Consider the following 23,977-nt stretch of genomic DNA (forward strand, 5'->3'; position numbering starts at 1 on the left):
CTCATGGTTCATTCCCCCTTCTGTTACCCCCCTTTCTTCTTCCCTTTCTTCTCCTACCGATCTTCCTACTTCTTATGTTCCATAAATGAGTGAAACCATATGATAATTGTCTTTCTCTGCTTAACTTATTTCGCTTAGCATTATCTCCTCCAGTCCTGTCCATGTTGCAGCAAATGTTGAGAAATCACTTTTTGATGGCTGAATAATATTCCATTGCATATATAGACCACATCTTCTTAATCCAGTCATCTGTTGAAGGGCATCTCGGCTCCTTCCACAATTTAGCTATTGTGGACAATGCTGCTATGAACATTGGGGTGCAAATGGCCCTTCTCTTCACTATGTCTGTATCTTTGGGGTATAATGGGGTTTCTATCGCTACCATTTTCTACTGTGTTTATGCAAAAGCACTTCCTCTGGATCAGCTGAGCATATTTAATTCAGGCTTCTCTTCCCATGCCTCCTAAAGAAGAACCCAACCACAGGTCCTATTCAAGACTCACAACAAAGCACTAGCTACAGTACCAAGCAGACAGTGACAAACCAGTGATCATTAAATGACAATTGTGCTGCTGCCTTTGTCTATCCCTCTCTATTCATACCTTTCTTTGTCCAAGAGTAAGGTGAGCCAGAAAAGGGGAGTGAGATCACCAGCTCTGAATCTCAGGTATCAGGTGATATAGCCACTCCCTACCCTCATTTCTCCTGGCTCACTATTGCTATCTCTCCAATACTATTTCCTGTCATACATCTTAGGGATTCAATATGCACAATATATACACCAAACTCCTTCCAAATACTCTTGACTCTCGGCATCTTGACTCCTCCCTTCTTATGCTCTAGTCCTCTGCCTGACCTCAGCTAATCACGCCCATGGCCACACCCTGGACATTGTTATTACCAATCTACCGGCCCTCTACACGTTTCATGCATCCCACTGGCTGACCACCACCTCCTACTTTTCCAGCATGCCCTTTATAGGACCTCAACCCCAGGAAGCCTTGGATCAAGCATTTTTTCCCCCACTCCTCACCCATTTGATGTCCTTAGGCCCTTCTTACCAGCTAAATTCCATAATCAATCATTATAAATCATTCCCTTGCTTGTACCCCTAACTCCTTTGCACTGCTCTTGCTTTGTCACACCCACCTGCAAAATCCAACTCTCCACTCTTGCATTTGCACCACCAAACAGTGCTAGATAAACACATATCAGTCTGACTTCAGGCCCCTGGGTGTGAACCCGAAGTGGGACCTGAAGCTACAGGTGATCATACCACACATTCCTATCTACGCTCCACTCTCTTCAACAAAGATTTCATAGCTTTTCCTTCCTCAATACCAACACCTCCTCCCCATCCTCACTCTTGGCTGAAAATGGAAGAAGACGATGTCAACAGGCTCCTATCCCATTTCCCAACCACTGGTGGGCACCTGCAGGCATGTGGTCTGCTTCTTGCCTATTGGGAAGAACTTTCTGCCACAGAGGAGATTTAAAGGAGATTCTGAAGGCACAAGATCCACCTTTGTCTACTCAAGGACATCCTACCAATACTTCTTCCCTCTCTGTTGGACCATTCCTATTGACGTGGGAAACAAAGGCAAAAGAAAAATGAAATTTCCTTACTAAAATAGCCCACTGGTAAGTCCTTGAAACAAGCAGAGTGACATTCCTCTAGAAACTCAGCTGCCTCAATGTTAATACTTTGCTAAGGGCAAAAGTCAATCTTAGCTGGACTCCCAGAATCCTATGAATCTACTTGAATATATAAAAAGTTCCTCTGGAAACTTCCTTTATTTCTACCCCCCAAAATACATGTTGGTAATCATCCCCAAGCATACGATCCACCAATATACATCTGGAGGATCTCATGACTATTTTATTAGACAGTAATAAATGACCTATTCCTAACAACAGCTAGCCCCCTCAAGGTCCTGCAAACCTTGCTTGCAAAATTCTTTAGAGACGCTATCCCTAACCCCCTTCCAACTTGAAAGTATTTAATGGGCCACTACTCATGACCCCAGTGCAGCTCTTTATGCCCACGGGTCCTGGCCCCATGCTTTAATGAAACCACCTTTTGCACCAAAGATGTCTCAAGAATTCTTGCTTGGCTGTTGGCTTTAAACCTTAACATCTTTCCTACATCACTATCAGCATGCAAACACGTAGATACTTTTCCCACTGGGGGGGGACAAAAGCCTTCTATTGACCCACTTTCCCTTCCAACTATCCCCTTGCTTCCCATTACAATCAAATTCTTTGAAAAAGTTGCCCATACCTGAAGTCTTCAGTTCTTTTCCACCCATTCTCTCTTTAACCCTCTCCAATCATTGCGTGTTTCATTCCCAACAGACTATCCCTCACAAGGTCACGTGGCCTCCATGTTGCTAAATCAAATGGTCAATTCAGTCATCGTATTTGATTCATCAACAGCATTTAGCACTGCTGATCATTCCCTTCTCCTTGTAACAGCTTCTTCCTGCAGCCTCCTGGACATCTTCACTTGTCCTCCTCCTCTCTCGCTTCTGCTGGCTCCTTCCTCCTCCCTATATATAAGACTGACCCAGGCTCAGCTATTGGTCCTCCATCTAAACTCACTCCTTAGCACTATCTATAAACATGCATCACTGTTTACTTTTGCAGAAAGAAACACAGGGAAGACATACAGAAGCTAGTAAGACTGACTACCCCAAGGGCTAGCAGGAATGGGTAGAGGAATGAGGGGGAGTGACACTTCTCTGAGAATACTTCCACATAGAGTTGTGATTTGAAACCATATTAATACCATACATACTAATAAATGATAATAAAATCAACTAAGATAAGGAAAAACCCTGAAAACAAATAAAAACAAATATATTTCAAATGGAAATGGAAAAAAATAAAACCAAATATATTTCAAATGAATAATATAACCATTTTAAAGGAGGGTACGTGGGAATGAATTAACCTAAGTAATTTTGGAGCACAGTATTTAGAGGTAAAACACACTCTGAACAAACATTGACGAAGAAATAAATAAAAAACAAATTACTATTCTAGCATCAGGCAAATAAATCAACATATTGAGAATAATGAAAACCAGGTTCTCCACATCAGAGAAAAGTTACAAATATGGCAAGGAGAGAGATTAGAATGAACCCAGTAGTATAGAATATATCAGAACTCATGTTTTTCAACAGATGGAGAGACAGAAATAGATACATGCACAGGTGTATGGGTGTATATATCTGTGTGTACACATATGACAATGGTATCGAAGCACTGATAAACACACCTAACTCTGAATGCTCCCTGAAAAAACGTATGATTCCAGAGCTGGGTTTAAGAAATTGTAAGATAAGCCTGGAACATCTTGTTTGCCAAAAGATGCTCAAATGACAGGCACAAATTAAAAGGACACATGAGCTACTTTGAAGGGGCTCTTCCTGGTCAAATCTAGGACAATTTGAATATCAAAATAAATAATGAAGTAATGGATTGTAATCCACTGAATGAATTGGCAATCTGTGGATTTAATATAAATATGGATATAAATAAACTGGAGGAGGAAAAAATTCTTCCTTATTGAAGAATGCTGATGAATGTAGAAAGAATAATGGAACCAGAAAATGACCGTTTGATAAACATCATGATGATAACTGATTCATGCAAGCATCAACAATGGATGATAAAACTAGGGAGTGAAAATTTGATGAGGGAAAGGGTATTTACATAGTTTCACATTATCTCCTCAAAATACTCATTTATTACAAAGGGCAAAATGCTCACTGTACCGTGGTAAAATTGTAAATTGCCAGATGCCACCTTAACCAGGCGATAAAAGTGGTGTATATTATCAGTAACAGTATAAATCAATATCATGTGCCTTCTGAGATGCTGTCCTATCTCTTCCTTCAGCCTAGAATATGTCTCTTGGTATATTATCTTGGTAATTCACTAACTTCATTAAAATCTTTCTCAAATATCACCTTCTCAACGAGAACTACCCTGACCACTCTTTTTATAATATAACTTGCTCCCCACCTCCCTCATTCCGCTTACCTTACTCTACATTTTCTTTTTTCATAGCACTTACTCATTTTATAATTTTCTTCTCTATTACATTTATGGCCTATCCCTTACCTCTAGGAGTATAAACATCACAGGAGCAGGGATCTGTTTTGTTCACTGATGTATCCTAACAGCCTATAATAGTTCCTGGCACTTAGCAAGTGCTTAATAAATATGTTAAGTGCTGAATGAAGGAAAGTACTAGGCTACTGAGATTAACTATTATCTTGGCTATGCCTGGGATCAGAGAGGGGCTTGGGATAGCAATTATTTTGGAAAGTAGGAGAGAGGGTGTTGTCTTGAGTTGTGTCTGAACAGCAAGCACACTGTGCTCTCTTAGATACCATATTTATTTGGAGTGGTTTAGAGAAAGGCTGATGGAAAGTATGAGGAGTTAATGTCCCTTCCACATGACCCTTTCCCTTGGGCCACTCTATGTGATTCCCAAGTCAGCTTTCATACTGATGTACTGCTCTGTGTCATATAAAAGCTATTTTTCATTCTTGAAATAGTACATTTTAATTCTCAGTTCCTAAGACATGATTTAAATGTAGGATCTTACCTGCATAGTCGACCACATGTATTTCCACTCCATTTGAGAATTTCGATTGTAGCAGTAACAGCCTGAGTCAGAAGTTTCAATAAAATCCATTTCCTTCAGAGCTTTACACCTTAGAACTGAGAGATGGAATAGAGAATATATTTCCTAAGATATTTAATTTCTCAGAATCTTATCTTTTTTTTTCTTTTTTACTCATAAGAATAATGCTATTTTTTTTTTAAAGATTTTATTTATTTATTTGACAGAGATAGAGACAGCCAGCGAGAGAGGAAACACAAGCAGGGAGAGTGGGAGAGGAAGAAGCAGGCTCATAGCGGAGGAGCCTGACGTGGGGCTCGATCCCGTAACGCCGGGATCACGCCCTGAGCCGAAGGCAGACGCTTAACCGCTGTGCCACCCAGGCGCCCCAAGAATAATGCTATTTTTACATCATTCTCTAACCAATGAATTCTTCTACATGGTAATTACAGTCCTTCAGTCTTTTCAACCTACAGGAGACAGACAAAAAATTACAGTCTGGTGTCAATACTCTTATGATATATGGAAGGCACTGTAAGAACACAGAGAACAGGTACTTCAATCTTGAAGTAGAGGGCAAGAATTGGAGGCAGCTTCCTAGAAAAGAGGAACTGTGAGTGGAGTACTGAAGGTAAGTCGGAGGCAACGAGACAGAGAAGACAGGTTAGAGGGTGGTAAGTGTGTACAAAACCGTGGAGATGAGGGAAATCACGGAAGTGGTTCAGTCATTCACTGAGGATGGAGTGTGGGGAATACATGAGGGCCTTTCAGCATCTGCAGTAGAGAGGTAAACAATGGTTACGACTTTAAGGAGTGTGGACTTCATGCTGAAAGCAGAGTATTGAAGAATTTTAGGTAAGCATCAAAGTTTCAGCAGGAAACTGCTGACACTCCAAAGGGTGTGACTAAAGAGCTCCGTGAGGAAATGGGCAGAGTTAAGGCATTAACACTGTGAACTAAGGCATTGTGAACTTCCTAGACATCGACAATAGCAGGAAGCCTTTAACATCCCTAGGCCTGAAATGGCAAAGGTAGGACTCGATGTTATTGGAGCTACTAAAGCCCGGAGGGCAGTCTAATAGGATGCAGTCATTGCCAAAATGTGGGATGGTGGAATGAAGGTATGACTACTTCAACCTCTCTCTCCTGCCCTCCCATCAGGACCTCTCACTGGCCAAACCCAATGGGAACCAGAAGACAAAGAAGCCCAGGTGATACAATCCACAGATGTCAGCTTCCAGGCACCGAGCAGGGGAGGGAAGGACAGAGAATGGATCTGTGGGAACAAACAGAGAATAGCCAGTTTAATAGGGAAATAATAGGTACACAGTTGTTCTTAGAAAAAGCATTCTATAAGCAATGTGCAATTTTAGAGGTGAAGACGACTGAAAGTACAAGAACCACTAAGGAGACTACTGAAGCAATCTAAGCAAGAAATGAATCAGGTAGGAGGGAAAAAGAACAGATTAAAGACCACTTAGGACTGGAATCAACAGACTTTGGAGATTCATTAGATGAGGGAGAGCAAGAAGATGACATGAAAGTTCCGGTAAGTGGAAAGATGGTGAGGCCTTTCACCCAGATAAGGAACACTGGGGAAGATGCAAGCTTGTGCGGGGAAAGGGGGAGGAGTTCAATTTGGTACATAATTGAGTTTCGGTTGTGGGACTAAGTGAAGATGGATAGGTCTGCAGCTGAGGAGAAATTTGGAGACAGAAGTAGGTACATATGTGTGTCTGTATCTGTGTGTATAAATATATGTGCATTTGTGTGGTAGAGGTAACATATAAATAATACATAACACAACACCATATACTATTAATATACAGAAGAGGAGAGACAGGTACTTTATTAGAGGGTAAACAGCATAAGAAAACTGTAAAGTAATGGGATTAATTTTATTCTGTGGCTGCCTCTGTATCTGAATTTAAAATGAAGTGAGATGCCCTTTCCTCCCCAGTCACAGTCGGCGGCCAAGATCCGCCCTTCAGGATCACTGTCAGGGGTGCCATATGCTGGCAGGCTTGTTTTCCTGCCTCAGACACCTGTAGTTGCTGGGAGGCCCACTTGGTCTATACCAGGCAGGCTGACCCCCCAGCCAGACTAGGGTCTGAAGTAGCAGCACCAGGCATGGGGCCTCTAGCTCTCCTTGGATAGTGCCAGGCTCTCACGAGCTGATCCTGGCCTGTGTTGCCCCAAAAGTAGCTTGGCCCCCGGCCTGCCCCTTAGGCAACACCTAAGAAACACATCTAGAGAGGTAGTCATCTACACAAAGATGCCTTTGAGGGAGTGGAGCTGCTCACCTCCTGCTCTCCTACTAAACAAGGGCTTTGGCCCCAGGGGATATCACTCGGGGAGGAGAGGGTGTCCAAAAGTGGGGAATTTGTTGTGGAAGGGGCATCGGAGGCTACCTAACTCATTTTTCCCTGCCTGGATTAGTTTGGGTACCAGCCAGGCTGCTCCATCCATCTCTTCAGAGCCGCGTCTCCAGTATATCCACTACAGGACTGTGAGGAGCGGGGTGGCGAGGAAGAGCTGTGAGTGGGTGCTGGAGAGGAGGGAGCTCTGCAGGCATCAGGGCAAGGAGGTGAGACCGGACACTCAGTACAGCGGCCACAAGCACAAGCCCCGCTTCTAAGGGGTTAGCTTTATCGAGTCCAACAGCTCTGGCTCCACACAGTTGCAAGTGGGAAGTGTTCTATGTTAAAGTGCTTACTTCCGTCAGCTGACAAAATAATGTTTTAGAAAAGTTTTTCAAGTTCTGTTTTTCTTCACCAACAAAAGTCCTGAAAGCATCTTATTTTATTCTAAAAGCAATAAACCACTTTCTGTGGGGAAAAAAATAAAGTAAAATGAACTGAAAGTCATAAATTCTTCTGGATCCAGGATAGGGTGCTACTGCTACATCTGTCAATAGGGAACAGGCACAGAGAATGCTATGCGCACACAGAGAAATGCGCCTTATGCCTATCCCCCATCTCCTCCAAGGAAAGTGTGGTTAGCTGCTCCAGAAAAACCTCAACCCACTACACCAAAGTTGGGGAAGGATTGAGTAATTAGTAACTAGTCAACAATTACAACGATTTAGGGAATAATATTGAATAAGCCCACATAGATCCGTGTCCCAGCTAGAAGCATCCTAAGCATTCAGCTGGAGAAAGTGAAGACAGACTTGGGGAGAAGACGCAGAGAATACCCACCAATGTAACTGCATAAAAGTTACAAAGCTACACAAAGCAGGAAAGTTACATGAGAATCCAGTATTTTCCATTGTGACACTGTCAGATCATTTACTCTTTACTCTTTACTCTTAACATTGTGAGAAAATGCATATTTTTTAAATATACCAACAAATTTGCGAGTTTGAGAGTCTGAGATGCAAATACAAGATTCTAAGAGACAGGTCTCAAAAAGGTATGTGAAGGAAAGTCTAGAGGCGCTCTGCTTAATACAGGATACTAAAAATTAAAAATGCATCCCCCTGCATGGCCTATTTATATACAAGACCAAAAGGAGAATGCAGAACCAGCGTGACCAACACAAAGCAAACAATGCCGAGGTAAATTCTTGGGTATATCTGAGATGCAAATGACTCCTGGCCATGGGTTGGACAGGGGAGAGGGCACTCCTGGACATGCAATGGCTGGCAGCCAGCTGTAGAAAGGACAATATCAAAGCCAGTGCAGAACCTGGGAGCACAGGAGCAACTAAAGCACATTAAAAGCCTTCAGCTAGTGATAGCAGGGGTAGGATTGGAAGGAGGGCTGTGGACTGACTGACCTCTGGTAGCCCATGTTCTGCCTCGGCAGAACCTCCTGTGGCGTCTCTTGAGCAGAAACGGACTACACCAGGTGGCGAGAGTTGACAACGTTACACTGGGGGTCCTCAATAAAAGAGAGGAAGTCCTACCTATTGTTGGAAAGGGAGTGCACTCCAACAGGACAGGTAAAAGGGAGGAGGCCTCAGGTCCACAGACCCCGGCAGCCCCACGCCATTGTAAGAATGTTAACTTCCAGGCAGTTCTCTCTTCAGGTTTACCCCTAATACCACACTTGTGTTCAATGCCAGGGGCTCTTCTTAAGGTTGGCTCCAGGGCTGCTCCCCGCATCACCTCTCCTAGTGGGCTCCTCTACTTTGAGGAATCAATTCCCATAACAACAGCGAACTACTCCTCTTGTTAGTGGTTTGAGGAAATATCCTCTTTCTGGACCTGAACATTGCAAACAAATACTGCCTTCCAATGGGGTTTTTTTCCACTTGGTCCTAACACTATCTCCTAAATCATCTGGTATCTGTAACTCTTAAGAGCAAGATGGTGTAATTTAAGTATAGTGCAATAATTTGAATTTAGAAGTAAATGCTTCTGTCATCCAAGCCAGTCTCCTTGCACTTGGATTACTGTAATAGCCTTTTAGCTGGTTTCCCTGCTTCCAGAATCGCCCTATGATGTTCCCCTACAACCCATTCTCCAATCACCACATAGATCTTTTTAAAAGATCAATCAGAGAACATCATTTACCCGCTCAAAACTGATGACTTCACACTGCACACATAATAAAATCCACCCTCCCTTCCAAGGACCTAGTACCTCTGGCACTCTCTCCTCTACTCTTCCTTCTCTCAGCTGCTCAGGCCACACCAACCTCCTGCCCTCAAGATGCTGAGCCATTCCTGCCTTAAGTTTTCCTATGTGCTGATTCCTTGACCTGCAATCTGCTCTCCCCAGATTTTGGCAGAGCTTGTTCCTTCGGATAATTTAGGTTTGCCCAAACGTCACCTTCTCAGGAAGGCCTTCTCTGACCCCACTGTCTAAAATGGCACACTCCAACTCCTTTCACCCACTTTCTTCTCACTCTGCTTTATTTTTTCCTCATATTACTATTAGTTTATACTCTGTCTCTCCATAAAGTTAGGGACAGCATGTTCACTACTGTATCCCCAGCCTTTAAATATCTGTCTTTTGTATGTGTGTTATAATTTGAGGGGGTTAGTGGGTTATTTGGGCATGCATAACCGAGACAATGAAAGCCTCGCTATCTTTGTAATAGGCTGCCCAGTACCGGTCAGCACCATAAAAGGAGGTGCACTCTGGGGCGCCTGGGTGGCGCAGTCGTTAAAGCGTCTGCCTTCAGCTCAGGGCGTGATCCTGGCGTTCCGGGATCGAGTCCCACATCGGGCTCCTCTGCTGGGAGCCTGCTTCTTCCTCTCTCACTCGCCTGCTGTGTTCCCTCTCTCGCTGTCTCTCTGTCACATAAATAAATAAAATCTTTAAAAAAAAAAAAAAGAAAGGAGGTGCACTCTGACTCTCCCCGTGAAGCAACCTGATGTAATCAGACCCCTATCCAGCCTGTGTCACTGCTATCCCACCTATGGAACCCACAGGCTACATCTCCCCCTCACCCTACTCCATCATCAATATACCTTAACTACAGGGTTGAAAGCTATAATCCTTAAGATCCCTTGGGCTAGGGACCTTCTTTATCCTCCCTAGATAGAGGAGGGCCGAGAGAAGCAAGAGACACGAAGCTTGTTTTTGTTTTACTCATATGGTACTCATAAGTGTTCTCCCTGGAATTCTCCAGAGTGGCTTCCGGCTGTTGAGGTGAAGTTAATGTCAAATTTACACAATATATGAGACATAACAGACAAGGTGTTGGCATTTCATGGTATCCTCTGGCTCCCCTCATTGTTATTAACTCTCTTCAGAGATGAATTTCATTCAATCCACACAAGAACTCCCAAATATCTAAGGAACTAGGCACGGCCAGAAGAAACTACAAATCTAGCTTCATGTGAGTTCACATAAACCTTAAGCCATTCGCTAGTTGGGCTAAGCATAAGACAGTGACTATGACAATAAAGATTGTTATCTAGGCTTCTTCTAGAGACATTTTATTATATAGTTTCTACTTCCATTATTCATCTCCACCTAAGGGTGGGAAATAGAAGATATAGCCAGCTGGACTGTTTATCTGAACTCCATCAGCTGCTCAAGCCCTAACACTTCAAGCCCTGAAGTCTGGGAATCTGCCTGCATGCCTGCAGGTATCATTTATTCGTGGCCTGGGTCTTTGCTGGTTCATTCTGCTAAGATGGAACTTCCTGGAGGTAGATGTAGGCAAACCCAAAGATATCACAATATCAACAAAATCCCCTCACAATGCAATCTAGAAAACAAATGGGAATTCCTAGGGATTCAGAAAAAAATGTAATAATAATCACTCATTTGATCAGAAGAGAGTAATAGCTGCCTAGGGACAGCTACTGCTTCCAGGAGAAGCCGAATATGTTTCTATCCCAGAAGGTGACCCATAACCTAGGTATTCACTTCCTCAGACCTGATTCCAGATCCAGAGAAAGATCTGGAAGTGTGGGCTATCCCAGCTCTGCCTCATCTCCTAAGCATCTAGGAATATCTGCAGGGCCAGCCCTGAATGCCATCCTTACTATGCCTACCCCAGCAAGGCTGTGTCTCTAAGCCACGAAATGGTCATCACTTTCTGTAACTCCCTGCAGTCCTTAGAAGGTTCTCTTGATTCTGCAATAAACCTAACTTCTGACTTTCTGGACAGTTGTGCTCCAACTGCTAAGACAACTATTTACATTACCAAAGGATTTGAGTCAGGGTTACCTTACCCAATTAGATTCCTTAGTTCAATTTAAATAGCACTCAATTTATAAATACTCAATCTAATTTTAAGACCATGTAGCTTATATAAAAAAGGGACAGATGGGTTATTACCTGCTTTAACTAATAAATTACATTTAAAATTACTCCTTCGTACCGCTTTTGTCATTTATTAGTTTTCCTAAATGTAAAAGGATAAATTAAAGTTAAAAAATTTAGTCATACATAAGGTAAAAATATTCAGTCAAAACTTCAGAAAAGGGCAGGTAGTACTTAAACCTACTTATAGAATATGCTAAAAATAAAAAGCACAAACACTCCTCAAATCTTAGCAGATCTTAAACAACCTCCAACATAAAAAGTATTTCAGCAATGTTCCTTCTAAAAATTTAACCTTTACATGGCCCTCATATGGGAAGAAAATATCTTCAGAAGAAACTATAATAGAATAATAAAATCACTTACTAAATTAGACTGCCATTTTCTCCATTTGGCCTATTACTGCTTTTCTACTGGGACAAGGAGAGGGAAAAAAAGAAAAACAAAAAGCAAACACCAACAAAACTTAGCTCCTGAAAGTTCAAAGGAAGAATTTTTCTGGGTATTATTTATAAATTCACATTTTCAAAGGAATGTGCATGGAGCACCAAAGTTAGAAGGTAACTTTCTCTATTCTATTAACACTAGTTTTTGTAACCAGACTTGAACATAAATCTTGATTTTTGTTTCTCCAACAATGTTCATAGAGAATGAATCTGAAATTAGCACACGCTGATGCACATTCAGGCTGATTTTAACTTCAAGGACTGATTTTTCTACTCCATACATGAATTTGAAAGCTGTGGTTTCAAATGGCCTATCGCTGTAAAGTTCAAGCCTGGGAATTCAACACAGTAGCCTGAACTATATCATAAGACAACACATGGTTTCTAGGGTCCTCTCCCGGTGGCTGCAAACTATGAATAACAACTCTTCCTTTCAGCCAGCCAACTACCTGCGTCTCCTGTGTCACCTGCCTCTGAGTTTCCTCCAAATAGGGTGACAGAAAGCTGGCCTGGCTCTGGATGTTCTCTATTTTACGGAAGGGTGTGTGCATTCAAGACAGAATTTTACAACAGTTAAGTATCATCTAATCCAAGCTTCTTATGTTAGAGATGGGCCCCTATTATGAAAGGACCAGCTGTTTGATCTCAGCTCATAAAGCCACTTTTAGAGCAGCAATGTTCCTTAGACCTAGTCTAGTCCAGAGGTTCCAATGTGGTGTCATTGGCACACCACAGGATCCAGGATGCTCCACAGCCTGTCCCATAAAGCATATCTGGAACGGCAAGAATTGCTTTAAGGCTACATAAGTTGCCATTTTTCTTGGCTCTGGGTTAGACTTTTATCAACTCAGTGTACATCCTGCATGTCTTGGGCAGAACAGTAGTTCTGATTAGCATTCATGCAGCTCTTTGGTTAACAAAATAGAAGAAGTCATAGTTAACACCAAATGTTGTAACACAAACATGAGAAATATTGGGTTAACAGAAGGAAATAAAAATGTGAGGAAAATACTGGAAACCATTCTGCAAAGAACAACTTTATTTTACTGATGAGAAAACCATGGTCCATAAAGATTAAGTGCCTGGACCAAGGTAATTCTACAAGTGGGTAGGCGGATGTAACAAATGTCTAGAAGTCAAGTTTCTGGCTGTCGGCCCAGGGCTACTTAAAAATTTCTGGCTGCTGCCATGCTCAGAAACCCTCCTTCTTAGACACATCTATGATTTATTTTTTCATCAGCATAGACTGGTTACATTTCTCACTACTAAGCCTGCCTTTCCTCATCTATAAAATGGGTGTATTAATGGTACCTACCCTCAGAGGGCTATTACAGGTATTAAATAAGATAATGCATTTAAAGCACTTTTAACACTGCCTAGCACTTAGTAAACACTCAACAAATGTCTGTCCAATGAAAACTGGTATAGAACAGTTCCCCAAAGTGTAACTCACTGCCAGATTCCCATGAGTTGGCAGCTCTGGCAGATTCTGATCCTGTCTGCATCCTTAGACAAAGAACCCGGATTTCACTGGAGGAGATGCTACGCCCAGCATAAAAGACCACACTTGGTTGCCTCCCTTGCAAACAGAGGTGGCCAATGAGATGAAGAGAAGTCGGTGGACAAAAACTCCAGGAAATCTTTTAAAGGGTTTTATGCCGGGTGGGGTGGGGGGTAGAGAAGGAGCCAGAAATGTTAAGCTCTTAGCGTATTAGCAGTAGTTCTGGAGTTAGAACTCCTGACTTCCCCTTCCGTGCCAGAATCTTGAGAGCACTCCACGTAGAGGCCATAACACCACTATGAGCAGCTACCATTTCTTGTCTCCTGTGCAACATCGTGCACACGTTAAACATCGCAACAATCCTGTCAGATACTGTGTTTTACATGTGACCAGTAGCATGACTTGCTCCAGGTCACAGAGCTAGTCAGGGGCAGGGGAATTTCGGTCTAACTCTAAATCCAAAGCTCTGACCCTCTCTTGTCTTGAGTCCAAAGTAATAGCTATAGAGAGAAATACTGAAGTTTTCAACATAAATTGATGTACTATACAAAAGTCCTGTGTCGAACGTCGGGAGACTGGCGTCAGCCGTGCAAGTGACTAGCTGTGTGACCTCAGACAAATCAAACCACGTCTGAGCTTTGGTGGCTGCTTCTGTAAACGAAGGAACTGGGCTAGACTCTGGACTTTGCGGTTGCTTCCACTAAAATCTGAAAAGTGTCCAAATGCCACGAAAGAGACCAGGGAGCCCAAGCAGGCGGAATGGGAGGCTGGGCCTGCCGCGGCTGGCGGCCGCGCCCGCGGGGTGAGCCTGACGAGACGAGGAAGCGCCCAACAGGCTGCCTGCTCCTCGCCGCCGCCGGGGGCCGAGAGAGCGCCCGCTGGGCGCGGGGGAAGCAGGAGAGCCCGGGAAGCCGGGAGCCCGTGCGCGCGCGCGCCCGCCCGCCGCCCGTGCCCGCGGTTACCTGACAACGCCGCCGCCGCCGCCTCCTCCCCCTCTCCGCGCACAGCGCCTGCGGGCGGTGTAGACAAAGGCGGCAGCCACAGCAGCAGCCACCACCGCCCCGGGGGCGGCCGCATCCCGCCCCGGCACCAGCTCCGTGCCGCTCTGCCGCGGCCCGAGCCTTTGGGTGCCGGTTCGGCCGTTAGTAGCAGAAATGGCGCGGGGCCTACGGCGGGGGAGGGAAGGGCGAGACCCGCACGCGGGAAAGGCGGAAGCCCCGCCTTCCCGGAGCGGAGGAGGAGTCGGCACGAAGCTTCGGCGTTAGCCTTCGCGGTGCGGCACGGCTGGCCAAGCCGTGGGGCTTCCGGGCCTCGTCTTGCCCTGGGGCAGTTGGGCCGGATCCCAGTCCCAGTCTCTGCGCCAGGGTGGAAATTGTGGGAGGAGGGGGCCACTCTTCTGTCAATTTTGCCCAAAACTTCTTTGCCCCGTGTGTCACCTGCGGAGTTTTAGGGCTGAGCTCTCAGAGGCTCTATGAAGGGAAAGACCTTTCAAGAACCCCCTTTTTTACAAATAAAAGTTTATTTTTCCTTTTTTTATTTTCCTTCTCGTTTGTAACAATAACGGGCAATTTAGTTGCTTAAGTAACACTGACTTGTACGTCTAAGCTCCTAAACACATTTCAGCATAAAGAGGCTGTAAAACGTTCCCTCACCAATAAAACATGTGTTAAAATTAGCTTGCATTAAAAAAAGAAAAATACAGAAAACTGGTGGTTGCTAGAGGGAGGGGGTGGGGGAATGTGGGCAAAATGGGCAAAGGGGGTCAAAAAGTACAAACTGAAAATTATAAATAAGTTCTGGTGATGTAATGTACAGTATGATAACTGAAGTTAACAATAATGTATATTTGAAAGTTGCTAAGAGTAAATCATAAATGTTCTCATCACACAAAAAATTTTGTAATTATGTGAGATGATGTATCTTACTGTAATGATCATTGTGCAATATATACATATATCAATCATGTTGGACACCTAAAACTTACACAATATTATATGTCAGTTATATCTCAATAAAACTGGAAAAAATATCTTGAGTGGCCTTAATATTGATAATGAGTATAGAACCTGCAGACGTCAGTAAATTATATTGCTTTTTTTTTTTTTTATTTTTAAAGAACAGATCTTCCTCAGCCCCTGAAAACCCATTAATGTGATTCAATATTTCATACTAAACATTTACTAGAACAAAAGTTCATTTCCTCTTTTCTAATTCTGGTCTTCTGCTTAGGTACCTCAGAGAAGTGAATTGTGACAGAAATCATCCTCTAAAAATAACTCGGCTTCATTTTCTCCAAAGGTATGAGTAGGACTCACTAACTAGACTTTCCCTGGCTTCAAAGTAAGGTTTAACCAATTGTCCTCAAATCTCTGGCACCACGTGTATACCCAAAGCTGGTTTTGGAAGTTCAGAAATCTCCTTATAAGGAACTCTTCAAGGGGATGAGTTTTACAAATAAACTGCTATTAAACTTCCACCTTGTCTGACCTGAAGACTGTCTCCAGAGAAACAGCAGAACTCTTGATCCAAGTGTGAGGTGTGCACTTGCCTCTTGCACAACAGCTTTTTCTCCTAACCACATTCATTTTGATTTAGCTTAATTTTGGAAGGCACGATGAAAAGTAACTAAAAGAAACAGGTGGCTTCTTGAAAGATAAATGTGTTTTCCTGCAGCAGTATCTGGTAAAGAGCAGGCAACAATATAATAAATTAATATTCAAATTGCTATTCATGTAGCATACCTTTAGAAAATATCTGTAAAGAAGCTAAGTCAAAACACCACATTCCTCTCTATAGGAGAGCAAAAAATATTTTTCCAGAGATAAGAATCTTGGAAGGTGGTAGTTCTGTCACTGGGAGACAATCATGAGACCTCACCTAACTTCCCTAAAACTCTGATACGAAAACCTTAAGCTACTGCGGAAGGAGCATAAAACACTACTACCACAGGGCCATGGCCTTTGCCTTTATTTCTGGAGGAGAGATAGAAGTGCAAACTCTTTGCCCCCGGGGGAGCAGGAGGAAACACTGGGGTTCAGGGTCCTGAACTGAATTGACACAGAGTAGAGGTTGGGAACTTCTGGGAAACCCTCTTTTATTGAAGACATACCACTGAAACAAGGCAGGATTCGTCAGCAATGAGAAAAGGGGGAAGAAACACTGAAAAAGCCCCACCTCTAAGGCTCAGGTATACAGGACTTGCCTAAGAGCAAAGCTGACCAGGAGAAGGGAGAACCCTCTTGCCCCACCACAAGCCAAGCCCTAGCAACAAGCAACCCTACTCTGTACTGAGGAGGAAAAAGAATGTGGGGAGAGATCCCTCTGTAACACTGGCATACAAGAACTGCAGAAAGCTAAGGGACACTACGAAAAACTCTCAGCACTCCAGTTTCTATACTAAGAACAAGGTAATAGCAGAAAAATTAAAATCCTTTAGTACGGTGCACCTGGGTGGCTCAGTTGGTTAAGCATCTGCCTTCAGCTCAGTTCATGATCTCAGGGTCCTGAGATTGAGACCCAGTTCCCTGCTTAGCAGGGAGTCTGCTTCTCCCTCTCCCTCTGCCCCTCCCCCCTGCTCATGTGCGTGCGTGCGCTCTCTCTGTAAAATAAATAAATAAAATCTTTAAAAAAAAAAAATCGTGTGGTACACCAAAGGATTTATTGTTATAAAAATAATAAAACCCAAACTCAGCTCACCTCCTAACTAGATTGATTTAATCACCTACATTTCTAATCTGACAGAAGAAGAGGCATACTTGTTTCTGGGTATAAATATTTTTTACCTCAGCTTTTACTGTTCTTCTACAAGGATATCCATCATTTAATAAAAAATTGCAAGACACCCAAACCAGCAAAGAAAAAATCCATTATTAAAGAGCTTAAAACAATCAACAAAACCAGATTCAAAAATGACCCACATGTTGGGCTATGATTAATAAGTTAAAGGAGCTAGTGGAAAAGGTAGACAACATGTGTGAACATATAGGACAAGAACTCTAGGAATAAATATACTCATTAATCAAACCAAACCAAAACCCCCTATAAACAGGATGCCAGCAGAATCTTCTGTTCAAAACTTCCTGGAATATTATGCAGGCTTGCTTTCTATCTTTCCATTAGAAAATAGAGAAAAAGTCTGTCCATCAGCGGATCAGTGAAGTGAGAAATTTGTAGTTGGAATCACCATTAAACTTGTCAAGAGGATGCAAAAACAATTGTCACTGGATAATAACACCAGCCCATAATTTCTACACCAAAATGGGTGACTGAAAAAGGACAAAATTCATTGCCTCTTGAAGCTGTTGCCCAATTGTGTCATAGATCTTAGCTGTGGACTTCTGGTAAACAGCCCCTGTCCACCTCTAAGGTGGAATGAAGCACTGCAGCTTGGGTGATCTGGATCTCCTAGATAATGAAGAAGTTGGCACTTTTGCCAGAATGTTATCAGTGTGGGTAATAAGTAAATGTTTAGCATTGTGAATGCAGATTCCCAAGACAAACCCTCTGGAGACTGATTCAGTTCATGTGGGGAAAGCCCAAAATGCACCTTCCTAATATGTACCCCAAGTGATCCAAAATCATTAGAAATAAACTTTGAGTTTTACAAGTTTCATGCTTGAGAGGAAGTAGCTTTTTCAGCAAGTTTGTAACCACAGCTAAAATATTGTATGTACTTTATGTAATTCATTTTGGTATAATATTATATATATATATATATATATATATATATATATATATATATATTTTTTTTTTTTTTTTTTTTTTTAAGAGAGACAGAGAGAGCACAAGCAGGGGGAGAGAGAGGAGGGAGGCTATCCAATGAGCAGGGAACCCAATGTGGGGCTCAATCCCAGGACTCTGGGATCATGACCTGAGCTGAAGGCAGACACCTAAACAACTGAGCCACCCAGGTGCCCCTATAATATGATGTATTTTTGGGAAAAAAAAAGTATAATAAAGAGCTTCCTTAATATTATTTTAGTGACCTGAGTTTTTTAATTCCATTTGACTATTTCCACACGGTGTGGAAAAGATTATAATTCAATTTTCAGCCTCTGCATTTTTATTCCTAGAGTTCTTGTTCTTCATAACTAATTAATTTTCTGTAACTGTCATAGGATTATAACCAGTCATTATGAATCAGATGTAAAATTTAGCTCATGTCAGAAATTATTTAGGAACTTTCACTTGGTTTCTAGGTAGGTAGAACATTTAGTTACATGAATTAGAATAAAATAAAGTTCTACTACATTGTGTTCTTTCATAAAGAAAGAATTAGTCTGTTACTGCACTGACACCCGCCAATGATGTAAAAATTACAGAGGCTATATGTCATAACGTTTTCTTTTTAAAAATTCCCATTTTTGATTTTACTTAAAGAGAGAAAATAAACAGCAAACAACAGCAGGCTGTTCAAGACCTATCCATAAAGGAAAAAAGTAAAAATAGAAATTGACTTGTTGGATCATGTTTTTCTTAGCATATTTCATTTAGGAAATATTTTGAAATTGACTTGCCATATACTAGTTTGGAAATTTTAGTAATAATTCATGTCAAAACTAAGAGAGAGATAGCTTTTCAGTATGAATAAATGTTGGGAAAGATTAGAATAAATATAATTTATAAGAAAGATAGTATGTCCTCTAATATCAAATTAGTAAAGCCCGTTGTAAAAAATAATTGGTCAAATTTAATTCAAAACTTTCAATTCGAGTAGAGAGACGTGGAATTCTTTAAAGTAGTGGTTGTCAAATTTTGGTGTGGGTAAGAGTCCCATCTCCAAACGTTCTTATTCAGTAGGTCCATTGTGTGGCCTGGAAATCTACATTGGTAATTCTGAGGCAAACAGTCCTGACTATACTGTATTAGTGGCAGAAAAAATATTCAAAAGTGATTGATGGTTAGTTAATGGTGGCTAAAAAAATAGTATCTAAGGGGAAAAAATTGACATATTTGCTTAATCTTAAAAAAAGAAGATTGAAGAGTTACAGCTTTCTAAGAGTTAATTTAAGGAACTAGGATACAGAAAACTGGTAACCAGTTATTACATTTTCAAAGAGTAGAGCAATCTTTCACCTGGACACCATCCAACCCTACCATTCCACGTCACCTGATTCCTAAAGAAATTCTATCAAAGTTTTCTTTGCTGCCAACACACCCTTGGGAAGCATTTTTAATCAGCCTTTCTCTACAATCTAGGTCTTTCCCCAACCCCCTGCCACTGGAGTAATTTCTATTAAAACAATTATAGTGAAGTAATTATATATTTTTCTTTCATGGAAAGCTGTAAACTACAGATATGCTTATAGTTTAAATTCCTTAACTATCTTCATCGATCATTTATTGACAATGAAAAAGATTTGTGTATGATTCAGGAGCCCTTCAGTTCAGTTCAAACAGGGATTTTCTCTTCTTGCTTTCAGTTCTTGATCATGCACTTACTGCAGAATGTCCCTGGTGGTCACAGTCTATCCGGAAAATTCTTCAATCTATTTCTTTCATGTGTTTTTGGAAAGAACTCAAATATTTTTTTAAAAAGGCATGTAGGGGCTAGGAGATGAAGATAAATGTAACAGTCTCAAATTTTCTTCCTCTGCTTGTATGTTGTCTCTCTGTCTCTGTCTCTCTCTCCCTCTCCAAACCAGATCTAAATAGCCTATCTGTATTTCCAATATTGCTGTCTCTTTGCATTCTATATCTAGAATATATACATCTGGCTAGATCCAAGAATAATATGGAGTTGTTATAAAGATTTTGACTTTCCTTATTTTTCCAGGATGTTAACTGTTGATCATGGGAGTGGAAAGAAAGTATAAGCAACTGTTGGGAAGAAATGTATAATGTTTTATTTGTAATAAAAATATTTTATTTATGAAGAAAATTGACATGAATGTCTATCTGCTCTGACGGTTTCTATAACACAATTATAATTTTTAAATTAGTCATGTGTCAGTAGAGATCATGGAAAATAGAAATAATTCAATTAATATACTTCTAATTTTTGCTAATGTTATTAGTCCTATTTTGCCTGTGAAGTCTATCTGCCTAAAATTAGATATATTTTGCTTACATTAAGCAAAGTCTATAAAGCTAGATGGAAAAAATAATTATGATTTAGTACATTTCAGTAACTTTTCCGCACACTCATTTATATTTCTTTGCTGTGATTTATTAGGCCCTGTCCTTATTGGAAGGGTCAAAAACTCCATCTGTGTATTAAACAATGAAGACATTTATTATGTCACATGGAAGTAAGCCCCAAGGCAGGTTAATTCAGCAGCTTAAGCATGCTATCAAGGTCTCAGACTCTTTTCAGGTCTCTACTTCCCACTCTTAGCTTGTTGGACTTTGTCCATAAGCTTTTCTCCTCATAACTGAAAAGGGCTGCCATTGCCTCCGATATTGGGTCCTCATACCACTGTGACCAGAGGCAGGAGGCACTAACCTCCCTTTCATCTCTTGAATGGGAAGTGGAGCCATTCTTAGAAGCCCTCACTTTGACCCTCTCGACAGACTCCCTTGCTGGTGCTATTAGAAGTGACTAGCCCAGGGCTCCTGGGGGGCTCAGTGGGTTAAGCATGTGCCTTCACCTCAGGTCATGATCCCAGGGTCCTGAGATCGAGTGCTGCATCGGGCTCCCTGCTCAGCAGAGAGCCTGCTTCTCCCTCTCCCTCTCCCCCCACTTGTGCTTGCTCTCTCTATGTTCTCTCTCTCTCTCAAAAAATAAATAGTCCTTTAAGAAGAAGGAGGAGGAGGAGGAGGGGGAGGAGGAGGAGGAAAAAGAAGTAGTAGTAGTAGTAGTAGTAGTAGTAGTAGTAGTATTTGCAGTAGTAGTAGTGACTAGCCCATGCCCTTGCTAAATGGGGTGGAGTGTCTGGGATTTTCGGCCTCCTTGGTGGGAAGGGTATCACAGAAGACAAAGACTGGAATAGCAATAGACAGGGGAAAAAATCACTATGGTGATGTTTCTGACAGCTTCCAAAAGCCTTTGGAGGTTTCTGAAAATGGTAGTTGAAATTTATGCTGACTTAATAAATGAGTTTTATTCGTTATCCTAAACTTTGATAAATGTATTTTCCTGTAGAAATTTACACATTGACTCAAAATGGGAGTTGCTTCTATATCAAGTATTTTTCCTACTGTTGCTCTTGTTTGTTGATTCACACAACATCTTTATACAAATCACCGAATTTCCTAAATAGCAAGTATTTCCTATTCTAATGACACAGAAGAAAATTAGACAAAGGAGTATGGGGTTATAATAGGGAAAAGTAAGGAGACAGTAATAGGAATGGTAGAAAAAGAAGAAGGTAAGGGGAAAAAAAGGAAAGGTAGAGTAGACTGAGTGGTGACTATTTGGATGGTCTAACAAGAGAGAGTTCAGTTCACCAGGTCACTTGCCCCTTGGAATGATGGGCAGGGTAAGGCGTTGAGACTCTGGAGGAAATAGAAAGGAGGAGGGAGTTAACTCCTTTGTCAGGCATGCATTCTGCAAGTTAGAATTTGTCTGTCTTAACCACATTGCAGGTGTGTCCCTGGAAATGCATGTTCATATAGGCTGGCACTCCTTTTTCTTTCTTCTTTTAACTTAAAGATATTTTGCTTAACAACGATGCTTAAAATAATCCATCTAAATATTTAAGGCTCTTAACTTGTTTCAGCAATAATTAAAGCTAAACCCACTAATGTTTCTTGGATTTGTTTTAGGATTGAGAGGTTACTCTTCCTGCTTTCCATTTTCCTATTTCACCTGGTTCTTTATTGCCTTTTCCTAGTTTTCTCTCTTTCTACTCTTTGCCAGATACTATAATCACCAGAAATATTATAGGTTCCTTTTAACACTTTATCGATCTTGAATAATACACGACAGAATCTTGTTGAAATTCTCCCCTTGTTGTGATAGGTATCGATTATGTAAATAGGTTTTTGTTGCTTTAATCCTTACATCTATTGTAAAATAAAAGCAGAGAAAACAATACAAAATGAATGTATACCCTATTGAGTTATCATAAGGCAGACATTCTTGTAGCCAACCCCCAAATCAAGAAGAGAATTTTCCAGCTATTCCAGAAGCCCTCCATGTCCTTCACCATTTTCAAACCACTTACCTCCCCCAAAAGTACCCACCATCCTAATCTTTATGGTAATTATCTCCATGTGTTTCTTGATAATTATGTGGCAGAAGTGCACATCCATAAACATTATATTTCCGCCCATTAAATATTTTTAATATATCTTTCAAGTCTCATTCTACAGGTTCATTTTTCCACCACATAGAGGTGTTTTCGTACTCGCAGAGCAGTATGGCATGTTCCTCAGTCCTGGGTATTTCCTGAAAACTGGCAGCTGGATTCAGAAGCTTCCTGAACTTGGGTTTTATCTCTTTGGGCAAGATGATAGGTTGTGCTGTGTTCTTTCATAAGGAGGCATATGATGTCTGGTTGATTCTCTTTCTGTGATATTATTAACTGTTGATGTCTGGATCCATTAACTCCCTGGAAGGTTGCAAAATGGTGATATTCAAATTCCATCATTTCTTTTTCACTTATTGGTTGGAATACTTTAAGGAGACACATGTCCTTATTTATTATTTGATTATTCAGTGGTACACAGTTCATAAAGAAAAGTTAGGGTAAAGTACTCGGTTCTTTCCTTCACTTTACTAGTTTTTAAGAGATTAAATTGTTTTTTTATCCACCTCTGAAGGTGACTCTTTTTTTAAAAAAAATCTTATGAACTCATGATTTCAACATATTTGATAAGGTTTCAATCAATAGCAATTACTTCTCTTTTGAAGCTCAACTTTTCCTCTCTTTGGCCAACAGGATTCTTTTCAGGTTGGCTTCTGAGCCCTTTTGATACAGCATACTGGTATTTGATAACTTCTTTGATACTTGGTATCAGCTGTCCGGGTTCATCCCTTACTTGTCTTGCCCCAGACATGGAATCAGTCGTTTCCAGAAGTCCTGATTTTGTTTACAATTTCAAGATCACAGTCTCGGTGCTAATGCCTATTGCTCCAGGGATGGTTATTGTTTCTGGCCTTTTCAGTGGCAAAGATAGGAAATCTATCTATCTATTGATAATTATACCTACAGACATAATTTTATAGATAAATGTACTTATTATACTGATATTTCCAATTAAAATTCAGAACTCTGGGGTTTTTTACTTAGCCTTTTCTATGCTTTTACTACATCTGTATCTCTTTTCCTCCATAACAAGATTTCTGGTTCCCAAGGATACAGGAGATGACGGAATTAGAATATCTCATAATTACTCATCCACATTGTACACATGACAGGCTTAGAATAACAACACATATATTACTACCACAATATAATTACAAAGAACAGCTTAAAATATTTTTTATATGTTCTCCCCACTCTCACTTAGTTTTTTATAGTTGTGCTATTTCTACATTATGCAAGAATATAGCTCTTACATATTTATTCACTTTTAACTCTCATTTAATATTATTTCTTCAGATAACTAGGTTTTACTATATACCTCTAATCATTTTGTCTAAAACTCATCCTCTACTAGATTCTTCAGGACGGCTACTGAAAACACTATTCTCTGAGTTCTTACATATTGGTAACTGTTGTTCCATGCCTTTTATGGTTGAAAGTCAGTTTTGCAGGATATAAAATCCTCAGTTCACATTT

General features: G+C 41.1%; 1 protein-coding gene and 1 non-coding gene across 4 annotated transcripts in view; one reads left to right on the top strand and one right to left on the bottom strand.

Annotated features, from left to right (window-relative positions):
- Positions 1-23,977, bottom strand: part of NEMP2 (nuclear envelope integral membrane protein 2) — a 336,857-nt gene that overhangs the window by 11,540 nt on the left and 301,340 nt on the right. Inside the window, exons 1-2 of one of the 3 annotated variants that reach the window (XM_048214019.2) lie at positions 14,273-14,810; positions 4,619-4,734 (exon numbers count right to left, since the gene is read on the bottom strand). In XM_048214019.2, coding sequence (XP_048069976.1) covers positions 4,619-4,734; positions 14,273-14,387 — 231 coding nt within the window. In that variant the 5' untranslated portion in view covers positions 14,388-14,810. Of the gene's footprint in view, positions 1-4,618; positions 4,735-14,272; positions 14,811-23,977 lie in introns of those variants that run through there. The other 2 variants (XM_026492314.4, XM_057303573.1) reach the window with 2 other exon arrangements.
- Positions 6,544-6,683, top strand: LOC113250927 (small Cajal body-specific RNA 20). Its single transcript, XR_003314259.1, has one exon. It is a non-coding gene; the product is annotated as a small Cajal body-specific RNA 20 (non-coding RNA).

This window comes from Ursus arctos, unplaced genomic scaffold (genome assembly GCF_023065955.2).
Source record: "Ursus arctos isolate Adak ecotype North America unplaced genomic scaffold, UrsArc2.0 scaffold_1, whole genome shotgun sequence".
Taxonomy (NCBI): Eukaryota; Metazoa; Chordata; class Mammalia; order Carnivora; family Ursidae; genus Ursus; species Ursus arctos.